Consider the following 12,464-nt stretch of genomic DNA (forward strand, 5'->3'; position numbering starts at 1 on the left):
TCACACACCCTCCGTGCAAAGACAGGAGCGACTGCCACAGGCTGTTGAAACAGGACAACACAACTTTCAAGGTAAGTACACCAGTCTCTGTCAAAACACGGAGCTGTTATTCATTCACTTAGCACTTCTATAATTTGGCCTCGCTTGTGTGTACAAACTCTGGCGAAACTTGGCGACCTTGCTTTAGTTATCTCGGTGAACTGCAGGGCGCAGTAGTGTTAGCCCTGCAAGCTAGCGATTACACAAACTTAGCTGCAACACCTCAAAGCTAATGTATATGTATATGTGTATTCATTTATTATAGGCTATTTAGTACATGTTGGCTGAAAAAAGCGATATAAAAAACCTGTGAGATAACTATTAACGTCAGCTCGATTCTTGCTGACGCCTCCGGAAAGTTGTTTAGGTTTGCTAATTTGAGCTAGCAAGGACAACCTACTTCAGCTTAGTCACTGATGAAGTTTAATAAAAAGCGTTTAAGTGTGTTTTACAGGTGATTTAAGAGGATTGGTGTATGTTTTCTAAACGTCAGTCAAAACATGTACCTATAGCTGTTAACGAGCCGCTGAAGCTGTGAACGCTCCTCTGTGATTGTTTGGAGCTGCTGTTGCACATACATATACAGAAGTACATGCTTTATAGCTCTACAGTTTAACTAAAAATGAGCCTCACAGAAAAAGTATTATTAAAACTTCTGGATTTATTTCGGGAATGCTGTATTATACTGCGGCAGTTGTTGCACAATGTACCTAATACATTGGCAACCGAGTGTGTATTCACAACTCATTACTGCTGTCAACAGGTGGAGAGGTAATTTGTGAAACGGCATCAGAGGAGGGTCCCAGTAACAGAGTAACCTACACTCCTTCCTCTTCATCAACATGGGGGCTGCGGTCTCACGGTGGAGGGTTTGTATTCAAACCTTTATTAAGCATGTCACGTGAAACAAATTACAGTGCAGTTAGTTAGTGTTACTTCTGCTTTTTGATAGTTTTGAATCATTTTCAGTAAACTCTTACTTTGGAAGCATGACTTTAACAGGCACCATTTCTACCACACCAAACGTAATACACAAGCAATGATCTCATGGTTGGATAGATTTACATAAATTTTGTATGTCTAAACAGTACATCTGTGTTCTAGTTGGCATGACATGATGCACATTTGCATGATCAGGGTAGCCTGTTAGTAATAGAATAACACACATAATGCACGTACAAAAGTAGGAAGAAGAAAAAGGAAGTTTCCAGATCTTTTTCTCTCTCTCTCTCTCTCTCTCTCTCTCCCTCTCTCTCTCTCTCTCTCTCTCTCTCTCTCTTTTTTTTTTTTTTTAAAGTTCCTCACAAAGAGCGCTATTGTTTTGGAAATCGTAATTGTACAATACCTCTTATTCAAACTTTTTGTCTTATAGGCGAAACCATCCACTGTGGAGATTTTGGAAGGAATTGACAAGGTACGCTTAACCTATTTAAAAAAAAAAAAAAAAAAAAACTATTTCAAGCTACAATATGAACTTCCTGTCTTTTATTAATGCAAATCTATGATAAATATTGGTTATTGCACAATTGGTTTTTATGCTCAATCAAGGCAGATTTTGATGCAGAAAAAATGACTTAAATGTGTTGTATAAGCACCGACCTTCAGTGACTGCCATAGCAGCTCCTTATTTGCTAAGTGATAGAGCTTTACTGCTCTTCTGCATTGCAGCCAGTGTCAGACTATTTAAAGATCCTGTCCTTGGAGCACGGACATGATGACATCTTCCTGTCACAAAGACATCAATGACATTGAAGTTGCAATGCAATGGGTGTTGCTGCTTTTTGTTTAGCTTCAATTATTCACCTGTGAAAGAATATATATATATGTTGTGAGCGTGTGTGTGTGTGTGACATATAGCACACAGCACATTCGTAAACACAAACAGACCACTGTGAGGTTAAATGTGAGACCAGCTTGTGCTTAGAGTGACACACACACATGTTACAGTGCAACCATAGTGGCCAAGAGTGGTCCCATTTTTGTCCAGTAGCTATTTTTAGAATATGTAGTCAGCAGCCTGAAGCAGTGGTGTCACATTTCAGTTTAAAAAAAGCATAAAGTACCTGTTTATGTGTGACGTAATAATGGTTGAGGTGAGAGAAAACTCATGTTCTGACCAAATGATTCATTTCCAGTTAAACCCTATGTTAGATTACACATCTCTTTAGTCTGGTGAGCTTAGGTTATTTGCTAAAATGTAGTGAGAGAAATATCATAAAGGGAGTGATGCAAATGCTGAATGTTGGATGAAATTCTGCACTTAAAGTTTGCATCTAAGAAAAATAAAACTGTTCCAGTATTTATAACCCTAATGGTTCCCCACTGCAAGATTGCATCTAGCTGTTTTTCCACAGCATCTTACTGCATTTATATTACCTTCTATTAAATTAAATTAAGATAATGCAGGATCATGCCCAAGTCGTAATGGAAAAGCCTGTTGTGAAATTTTCAATACAATTTTATTTATATTAGACCAAACCAAAAGGGCATTTGAGGCCTTTTATTTTATCACTATAAAGGCAGAAATGCAGTGATCACTTGTGAGCAAGCACTTAGCTACAGTGGAGAGAACAAAAAGAAAAAGACTACCTTTTAACAGGATAAACCAGACTCAGGGAGGCAATCTGTCTACTGGTTGGGGTGTGAGGAAAGCAAAAAAAGCAGACCACAGAGAGACAGAGTCAGTGTGCATTTGCATTGATTCTAAAAGTCTAGGAAACTTGGCACAAGTTTTCCAAAAGATGTATTTGGTATGGTGGCGATGGGGCTTGGTTCCAAATGTTCAGTGCATGTTAAATTGGGTTGTGAACTAGTTAATATATAATCAAGGCCATAGCTGGCTCATAGTGGGCCTTTGAGGGGTTTCTAGTCAGTGAGTCTGTTACATGAGCTAACTGAAGAGTGAGCTTTATGCTGTTATTTCTGGCTGACAATAAACCAAAATGTATGTTTTGCGTAAATGAAACCCCACTTCAAAACAACAACAACAACAACTCAGAATAACTTGATACTGATTTACAATGACTTCCTTCTTGGGACACAAGTGGACTTTACAGTGTCCTTGTATTGTCATAACATTACCACACAAATAGCAACAGTTTTTTGTTTTGTTTTTCTTCACATCCATCTCTGTAAAAAGTTGTAAAAACAGCAGTTTGCGTACAACATTGAGGGGGCTCTGAGCCTAAGAATTTCATTGCCAATGTTATCTGTATGTGACAAATAAAGCTTGAAACTTAAAGTTGATGGCATGTAGAAAACCAGTTTTAGTAATGATCCAAAATAGGTGAAATGGCGTTAACAAAATGTTAATAATTTTCCTAATAAATATATAAACTGCATTTGAATGACTTGCATTACATGAGACTGAAGTTAAAATATGTTCAAAACATTAATGGTTATTTTTATAAATATGTTAATAGAAGTTTGAATATAAAATGTAAGTTCAAACTCCAGTTTTGTTTTTTTAATTTTTATTATTGATCCTTTCATGATCCTTCCATTTTTCTCCACAGGGCATACAGGTTCTTGAAGAATATAGTGAGAAAAATCAAAGGCAGCTGAAGATATGGGTTGGACGACTGCTTCTCTACTCGTCGCTTCTCTACTTGATCACTTGTGTAGTTGTGTATTTCTGGTATCTGCCCGAACAGTTAATGGGACGGCTCATATTGTCTCTTCCCTTTCTAATAGTTCCGTTATTGTAAGTATAAGAGATAATCTATCATATTTTCACTAAACTGTAATTGTGATTTATTGAGATGGCTGTTTTTTCTCTTCTGTTTAGAGTGTGGTTACTTCGAAAATTGCTGATAAAGTTTTTTTCCAGAAGAACTGAAAAAAATAGTAAGTTTTTTTTCCTCTGTTGTGCAAGTTTTTTGTTTTTTTTTTTTATAAATTTATGTTTAAACAGATGTTGGATTTCCTAACGTTTTCTTTCCAGATGAAAAGTTAGAGGATCTTAAAGCAGAAAAGAGGAAAATAGTAAGTGATGTTTTTATTTATAATACAGAAATACTTTTATGTGCAGTGCTGTGCAGAATTGAGACACTGTTGGATGCCTGGGAAGAAAATTATGAAGTGAAAATAATAAGTTTGCCTGATATGATTTATGTTTACTGATGCTGTTGTGCTAAATTTTATTTGACTCAACTTGAACGTGAATTCTGTCATAATGTCGATGATTCATAAAAAGTTTTGCGAGGTTGAACATGACCTTTTTTCTTCGGGAGCTTTTGAAGATGGGCTTGGCACAATAGAGAACCTGAGAACACCATCTATTACAAGGCTTACTGTGCTTGTCTTTGAAGATGATTTATTTTTATATTTGCTTTTTGTTTTTGATTGTTTCAAGTAGTTATAAAGCCTCTAAGATTGTATGTATTCAGCCAAAGTTAATAACATCTTTTAAACGGGCGACATTCCAAAAATCTAACAAAAGTGTCAGCAATCAGTTACGTAAATTCAAAAACACATTTCAAAACAGATATTGCCATGCATCGTTGCACAATGATCTGTGACTCTACCTAAGTGTGTAATGTAAGATTTCAAAGGCTTGATCATTGAAAGCCACAAAATGTGTGATCAATTATTTGTTGTTAGTGTTTTATTTTTTTCTGTTTAGGGGATGGTGATTTATATTGGTAATTATAATCTTTGCAGTGGTTTAGAGTTTTAACTATAAGTAGGGCTGCTCAATTAATTGAATTTTAATCACGATTACGATCTGGGTTTTCAACGATCATTAAAAATGACTGAGCCGATTATTAGCCCCTCCCTCATGCTTTACTCTCGCGCTGCTCCGTGTGACCCGAGGGAAGCTCGGAAAGCTAAGCAGAAGTTATTTGGAGAGAAGAGTGACTGCCATTGGTTGAAAAGAGGTAAAAAAAAACTTCAGTGGTGTGGAAACATTATGGGTTCGCGGAGTCAGACGTGGATCAAGTAGACACAGTGTGTAAACTTTGCTATGGTGTAGTAGCTGCACCACAGAGCAACACTGCAAAGTTCACTAAACATAGATGTTTACATTTTTCATTTATTTCTTATATTGCAAACATTTGCACTGTTATCAGTATTTGCACACTATTTTATATTATTTTTTTAAAGTCATTATTCAATACATTGTTATTGTTAACCCTTTAAAGCCGGTCAGAGCAGCAAGCTCTGTTTTGTGTAACTATTTTTAAATCCCGCTAAGCCGCTAAGCTAGCACAATAAATTTTTTTCCATATGAAACCAGAGGAGTTGTACTTACATCTTATGCCATCAGCTTGTCCTCGGTCACGGTTTCCTTCCACATAAAGTTTTGCAAAAATTGCATAAAAAGCGCTTGCAGGAACAAAAACATAATACTCCAGAAACACGCTTTGCCGATCAGCTGTTCGTAACACTTCCCACATTGAAAAAGACGTCAACGCGAACTATCGCATTTACTGCCCGAAACCGGAAGTGACGTCATTTTCGCGGAAAATGTAGTTTTTTACTTTTAGGCCTTAAAAGCCTATACTGGTGTTTTTATAAGTCATGTTTGACTTTTCTGAATAGTTTCTGTGATGCTTAGAACTCTAATTGCACTGCTGGAAATAGTTTATTTTGATGCACCTGCTGTTTTCTTTGCAAATTTGCATCATAGGATTGTTTATTTTTTTGTTTTTCCTGCAGTATATAAAAATTGCTGTATCTCCAAAATAAAACTGTGAAGACACTCAAAATAAATTTCCTGTTGTTGTAAACTATTTTTTGCAACTTTTTTGTATTTAAAGTTTTGAGGGATAAACCTCTTAAATTTATCCAAGTAGAAATATATGTAAAAAACAAAACAAAAACGATTTTCAATTTTTTTCTAGTTTATTGCACTTTTTTGCAATTAATGTAATTACTATGGACTTAATACATACATATTATTAAAATATGGGCTATAACAGTTGTATTGATGTATAGCAACTTGAAATGCTCCCACAAATAGCACTACAACATGTAAAAAAAAAATAATATAATCTCTGGCCGACTTGGTTCTATGGTAGGTCTTAAAGGGTTAAATAAATATCGTCAAATAATCGTGATCTCAATTTCAGTGAAAATAATCGTGATTATCATTTTTGCCATAATCGAGCAGCCCTAACTACAAGTGAAATGGCTTTTACATTCTTTACACTTAGTGTTTACCCACCAACCATTTCATTAGGTGCATCTTGTTAGTACTGGTTTGGACCCTCTTTTGCTTTTCCAACTACCCCATTTCTTCATGGCACAGATTCAACAAGGTGCTGGAGATATTTCTCAGAGATTTATATTCATTTTTATATGATAACATCACACACTGCAGATTTGTTGGCTACAGAACCGTGATCTCTTGTTCCAGCCAATTCCCAAAGATACTCCATTGAATTGAAATCTGGTGACTGTGGAGATGATTTGAACTTGGCCCTTTACGCTTTCTTTTTTTTTATATCATTCACTGCGGTGTAAATCCTAGAGGCGATTGCATGGGAAAATTTCAATACATCAGCAGTTTCTGACATACTCAGACCAGCCCCTCTGGCACTAACAACCATGCTGCATTCAAAGTCCCTTTTCTTCCTCATTCTAATGGTCAGTTTGAAATGTAGCGGGTTTTTATATCTACATGGCTAAATAAACTGGGGTGTTGCCATGTGATTAGCTGATTAGATACTTGTGTTAAAGAGCAGCTGAACAAGTTTGTAAAGTGGTTGATGGGTGTATTTGTCAGTGTTGAGAAACTTAAGTCTGCTATGAATATATGAGTTGAAATTGAGTAGAACAGCTCAGTTGGTTTTGTCCTGTGCTGCTACATCCTTGATGTGACATAAACAATAAATGAGTTAAATATAGTTTGGCATTTTTTTTTTTTTTTTTTACTTGTAGCCTGAAGTCCACTTAAAAAAAATTGTAATTTTGATTCTTCACGGTCCACTCGTAAAGCCAGGATTGACATTTAATGCCTTATAAAATTAGTTTTGGTTATCTTCTCAGCAATTTTCTGTAAGATACTCTAAGCTCTGTGAAGACAACATTTGATTGGTACAAAACCTTGATCCAGTAAACTACTCTTCTAATGTCACTTTAATTAATTGCATTTACTACAGGAAAGAAATAAATCTGAGAAATTGCTTGTCATCCTCTGTCAAGTCTAATAACTTTCAATAATTAGGGCTGATGGATTTTCACACTCTCCATTATCGAAGTAGTGAATGTAATTATTCCTCATATTATATGTAAACATTAAGAAATGTTCTGTACTCACTCTAAATGAAGATGTACAATGTAGTGAAGTTGCTTTAAGGGCTCTTTTCTCAGTCACTTTGACATGCGATGTTATTGAAGGTGATTCTAAGATATTTGTGTGTATTTATAAATGCCAGTTTATGACACACATGATCAGCAAATGATTACTCTGATATGTTAACAGTGATACTTTCAGGCAATAAATTAAAAGATAATTTAAGTTTATTTCTTAATGTTTTTGCATTTATTTCCAGCTTGAAGAAGTTATGGAAACTGAAACATATAAAAATGCAAAAATGATTCTGGAGAGATTTGATCCTGATTCCAAGAAAAATATTGTGAGTTCTTTTTTGTTTTTTTTCTCTGCTGTATAAATTGTCTGATTGCGTTCGGTTTATATATATATATATTTTTTTATATTAAAGCATGTTCTTGTACACTCCTCTGTTCTGTATGAAGGAGCTTGAATCGACTCCAGTTGCTCCTCAGATAACTCCAAAACCAGGACAAGGTAGCAGTGAGTTTTGAACGTTCTCAGGAGACAATACTATTTGCCCTACTTCGACTCTGGCATTTCCTATTATGCTATTAAAGCATCCTGCAATGTTTTCTGTGTTAGAACTCCGCCATCGGAATGTCATCCCAAAGGCCCCCCCAGTGGTGGTGAATCCTGCAAGCGAAGCTGCTGCCCGCCCTCCTCTTGCCTCCAGGCCCACCTATCCTGGAAGATCTTCCCACTCTGCTCCAGGTGGACCCCCAGAGAGGAGCCTGTCAGCTATAGCTGCTCAGCAGAGCTTGATGAGGAAGCCTGTGACCCCTGGAACACCTGTTCCAGGAGTCGGTGAGTTACCTGCACACAGGGGGACCAGATCATAATGTGGTCGATTAAGGTGTGATTTACTCTTTCCTGGCTCTTTGTCCCCAGTTGTTCAAAGCTCTGTGGTGTGTGTTGTCAGAAAGGATGTAGTATGTTGTACAGTAAGGTAGTGGATAATTGTGGAAATGTATGATAACAATATCTAACTATATGGTCTAACTTTTGTCCACTAAGTGTCTTACTTGGGCCTGAGATTGCAATTGATAACTTTTGTTACTATGACCATAATATTTGTATAATATTTACCTCAAGAGGATATGATCTATCATCATTGGCTGCTTTTAAAGATTGAAAAGGAACAACCAGAAAGATAGATGAAACATTTCTCATAAAGCAGTTGTTTTATATGGAAGACATCTGTGGGGTATAGGGGTATTGAATATTCAATATCAGTAATTTCTGGACTGACCACTCAATAGAAAAAAAAATGCAAATAACTGCAAACAGTAAAGGAAAATGTGCTCCTAGAGTAGTGGAAGCTGTATGCTGTAATTGCCATGTGGAATGCCAACTGTGAGGTATGCACGATGCAGTATTACATTAACTATGATTAATTAGCCAGACCTGCATTTGTTCTCTGGGCAATGGTGGTAGAATCTCACTAAATGTCTTTTAATGCTTAGTGAAATTGCCTTTGGCATTGGGAACACCTCACAAATGGTTTACATGAGTTGATGTTATCACCTGCTTCTGCTGAAAATTGAAAGTGAAAAGCAATTTGATACAAAGAGTCACCACAGAGTTTCCATATGTTGGTAAATTAATAACCAGCAGGATACTGAGACTCTGCCAAGTCTCACAGAAATGACCAGTCATCTTCCTATGATTGCTCTTGATGTTGGATTATATTAATTACTACTCACCAACGCAGCAGGGATTCGGGACGTGCTTTGCAAGTGCGATCCGGTGTTAAGACATTAAGAAAAAGAGGCAGCTTTTTGTAAAATTAATCATGGTTTGTGCACCACACTATTTCACAGATTTATTACTGTAAGCAGCACCTGTTTACTGAAGTATGCATTCCAAGCTGCAGAGTGCATCTAACAGGCAAAGATGCTATGCTTTAACAGGGATGCACCCCCCAGGCCCACCGCTGGCCAGACCTGTGATCCCAAGGGAGAGAGGTGCTATGGACAGAGTCATAGAGTATCTTGTTGGAGATGGCCCTCAGAACAGGTAAATAAAATGGGAAAATGAGTCTCTTCAGTAATGCAGTAAAGTAAATGCAACCTGTGTATCATGTCATGAAAAAGTTGTAAACATCTGAAGTGCATTAATTTGATAAATATTAGACGATCGGAATATAGCTGTGTTGAAATGTGTAAATGAATTTTTTAGGCAGAATCTGCTTTTTTTTTTTTTTTTTTTTTTAAATGCCAAACCATTTAAAGTTACGTTTATTAAACCTTGAAAGAGCTCTTAAAAAGGCGAACTGAAAACAACTCTTATTCTTCTTGCACCGATCCTCCTTTTTAATATATGATGATCATGCTTCCCTTAAACATTAATTTAAACTTGTCCATCATTGCAGCTGCTCAACACTGACTGAAATATAGTACTCTTTTGTAGTAGCCTGCAATAGTTGTAGCTTTATCAGCTAAAATCATATAGTCTGTTTTAAAACAATTTTTTTACAGTTTGTAGTTGTTTTTTTTATGTTGCACATTACTTTATCTGGAAATTTTAAATCTACTTTGTAGATTTGTGTTAGGAGTGGTAATACTGAGTTATCCAGTGCCTCTTCACATGCTATGTAATATCTTACTAGATTGTTTGTTTGTTGTTGTTGTTTCCCTTCTTCATAGATACGCTCTCATATGTCAGCAGTGTCTGTCCCATAACGGCATGGCATTAAAAGAAGAATTTGAATATATTGGTGAGACTTTGAGAATCACAGCACACTTTGTCAGTCTCCATCAAACACTGTGCCTTCATTTGCCCTCTAGCATTTGGCAGCATAGTATATCATATGGCTCTTAAATGCCTCTGCCACTACCAACTCCTGTAAGCAAAAAGAAAGCAAGATTGAATATGCAAAGCAGTGCTACACATCAATCTGAAATGTTTATGCATCTGAGGCATTTTTTTCCCATTGGTTCATATTCATGTATATTAATCTATGTCTGTTTCACAATGTATTAGCATGGTTACATAAAATATATGCGTGGGGTTTTATTTGTTTCTTTTCAGCCTTTCGATGTGCGTATTGTTATTTCTTGAACCCTGCAAGAAAGACGAGGCCTCAGGCACCCAGGCTCACCGAGGTCGCTGGTAACCATAAGATGTCACCAGAGGCGACTGGTACTGATGCAGATGATAACCAAACTGTTTTAGGTAATAATGAACTGCAAATGTAAATCAAGTTATTAAGGTGTATTACACTAAAATGTTAAATTAATTAATCTAATACAGATACAGATCTAAAATGGATAAAATAGCATTCTTTTGTACGCATACAGTAGTAGTCATTTTCTTATCTTCACCCTTTTAAAAAAAATACTTGTTCATATGCATTTCAAATCTAAACGTAAAAAAAAAAGAGAAGAAATAACTGTTTCTAATTATCAGAGAACACGAAGCTTACTGATGTCCCTGCTGGTTCAAATACCCAAGAGCCGGCTATACCAACAGCCACAGAGCCCAGTTCTGCATCAGATGGCCAAAACACCCCAGAGTCGCAAGACCTGCCCTCTGAGAAATCTGACGGAGAGCAAGATTTGTCTGCCATGGAAGTGGAATAAAACAGCGGCGCGGTAATTTCACAACAAGTCAGACTGGAACATTTTTGTTTTCATTGAGGAAATGTAGAAATGATTAGCTTCCAAGTAAATGCCGTAAGTTTGAAGAGCACAATAACAGATGTTAATGCAATCTTCAGCTTACAGAGTGTTCTTTCTTTTGAAAATTGCAATAGTAATTAATTAAACATTGAACTTGCATAGTAGTAGCATTTGATAGCAACTGCCAAACACTCTTATATTTTTAGCATGTTTACAGGTCAATAACAGAGCTATGAGGGTTAAGCTTGTCTCAGTGTTGCATAGGAAAAGTCTCTCTCTCTTTTTTTTAACAGGGTTTTGAAGGAGTTTCTGTCTTTATTCTAACAAGGTACAACTTCAGAAACAGAAATATTTTGTGGAAAAATTATTTATGGGAAATTATTTATAAATATTTTTTCTATATTGCTGCGCCCTTTTCTGACAGTGTTGAATGGAATACTTTGCAGCTTGGAGGTGCTTACATGTTTACACTACCACTGTACCAGAATGATGATGATGATGATAATAATAATAATAATGCACATGCACTATGTATTTTTTTGCTAAAGGAGGAAAACAGGTTTGTCAGTCCTGTTATACTGACTGAAGTGCCTTTTTATATGTCAAGTCCCTATTTGAGAACATTGTCTATTAAATGTTTTTACATGTAGACGGTGAAGTCATTCAGCTGTTTTAAGTCTTAAAAGGCAGCGTCTGTTTGCTAAACAAGTTCCCGGTATGTATGTATGTATAAATGATATTAAATAAACGTTTGAGAAAATCTATTTATCTGTGTTCACAATCACAACCACTTTGTCTTCATTGCTATATTTATGAAAGCACCATTTATTTCTGTTGTATTTTAAAAGTGATTCTACATCAGCATTAAATTAACATTTGAGCAACAACATGAGAAACAACTCCCCGGGATCTCTCTAACCTGTATTGTTTCTTCTTGTATATGTTGTATTTTAAATGGGTACCCATTTTCTTCTTTGGCCGTCTTCTCAATCAGGCCCAAATTTAAGCAGTCCGTTTTCATTAGCAGGCCAGTTTTAGCTTGTGATCATTTTATTTTAGCTCATTGATCATTTCAGACAGTGTAAGATAATGGTGCTGACACAGAGCCTGACCAGTCTTGATTGCATGACCCTCTTCATTTGCAACAGCAAAGTCATTGCGGCTACAAAGTTGTTTTCTACCGTTACATGACCCTTTTCCCCTGAAGATACACCGTAAACTATTGGCGAGTTCAACATCCCACATCTTCTATGGGTTTTGATAATGTATGTTTACAGAGACGTGACCTCCCGGGCCTTGTAATGCATCAATCTGACACCAACAGTAACGCCTGATTCCACCGCATACTGTTTGAGGTTGACCTCTGACAAGAGCCAAACGGGGGAAAAAAAATGGGACATCAATAGGACGATGCTTGGATGTTTTCACACCACTGGGAGGTTGTTCAGTATACAAAGCCTGTGTGTGTGTGTGTGTGTGTGTGAGAATCATCACAAGTAATATTTCATGAAAGATCTCGATGC

At 36.5% G+C, this 12,464-nt stretch overlaps 1 protein-coding gene across 2 annotated transcripts; it reads left to right on the forward strand.

Annotated features, from left to right (window-relative positions):
- Positions 1 to 11,691, forward strand: lnpa (limb and neural patterns a). 2 transcript variants are annotated; one of them, XM_085373915.1, is made up of 13 exons: positions 1 to 71; positions 803 to 908; positions 1,412 to 1,453; positions 3,555 to 3,742; positions 3,827 to 3,885; positions 3,983 to 4,023; positions 7,539 to 7,622; positions 7,744 to 7,801; positions 7,904 to 8,125; positions 9,232 to 9,337; positions 9,967 to 10,037; positions 10,352 to 10,495; positions 10,730 to 11,691. In XM_085373915.1, exons 2-13 carry the CDS (start codon positions 882 to 884, stop codon positions 10,900 to 10,902), a joined length of 1,215 nt encoding a protein of 404 aa, XP_085230041.1. In that variant the 5' UTR covers positions 1 to 71; positions 803 to 881; the 3' UTR covers positions 10,903 to 11,691. The 2 variants fall into 2 exon arrangements, with proteins under 2 accessions (XP_085230041.1, XP_085230042.1); XM_085373916.1 differs by having other exon boundaries at positions 7,744 to 7,795.
- Positions 11,692 to 12,464: the final 773 nt, after the last annotated feature.

Source organism: Diplotaxodon limnothrissa, linkage group LG16, assembly GCF_057381915.1.
Source record: "Diplotaxodon limnothrissa isolate DT_005_m linkage group LG16, D_limnothrissa_male_GT1.1, whole genome shotgun sequence".
In the NCBI taxonomy this organism is placed as follows: domain Eukaryota; kingdom Metazoa; phylum Chordata; class Actinopteri; order Cichliformes; family Cichlidae; genus Diplotaxodon; species Diplotaxodon limnothrissa.

What these genes read in the sequence shown, in the direction of transcription:
- lnpa (XM_085373915.1), top strand. Translation starts at nt 882, where the DNA reads ATGGGGGCTGCGGTCTCACGGTGGAGG. An exon ending in CTGCGGTCTCACGGTGGAGG is followed by an intron (nt 909 to 1,411) that starts GTTTGTATTCAA and finishes TTTGTCTTATAG; the next exon opens with GCGAAACCATCCACTGTGGA. An exon ending in TTTCTAATAGTTCCGTTATT is followed by an intron (nt 3,743 to 3,826) that starts GTAAGTATAAGA and finishes TCTTCTGTTTAG; the next exon opens with AGTGTGGTTACTTCGAAAAT.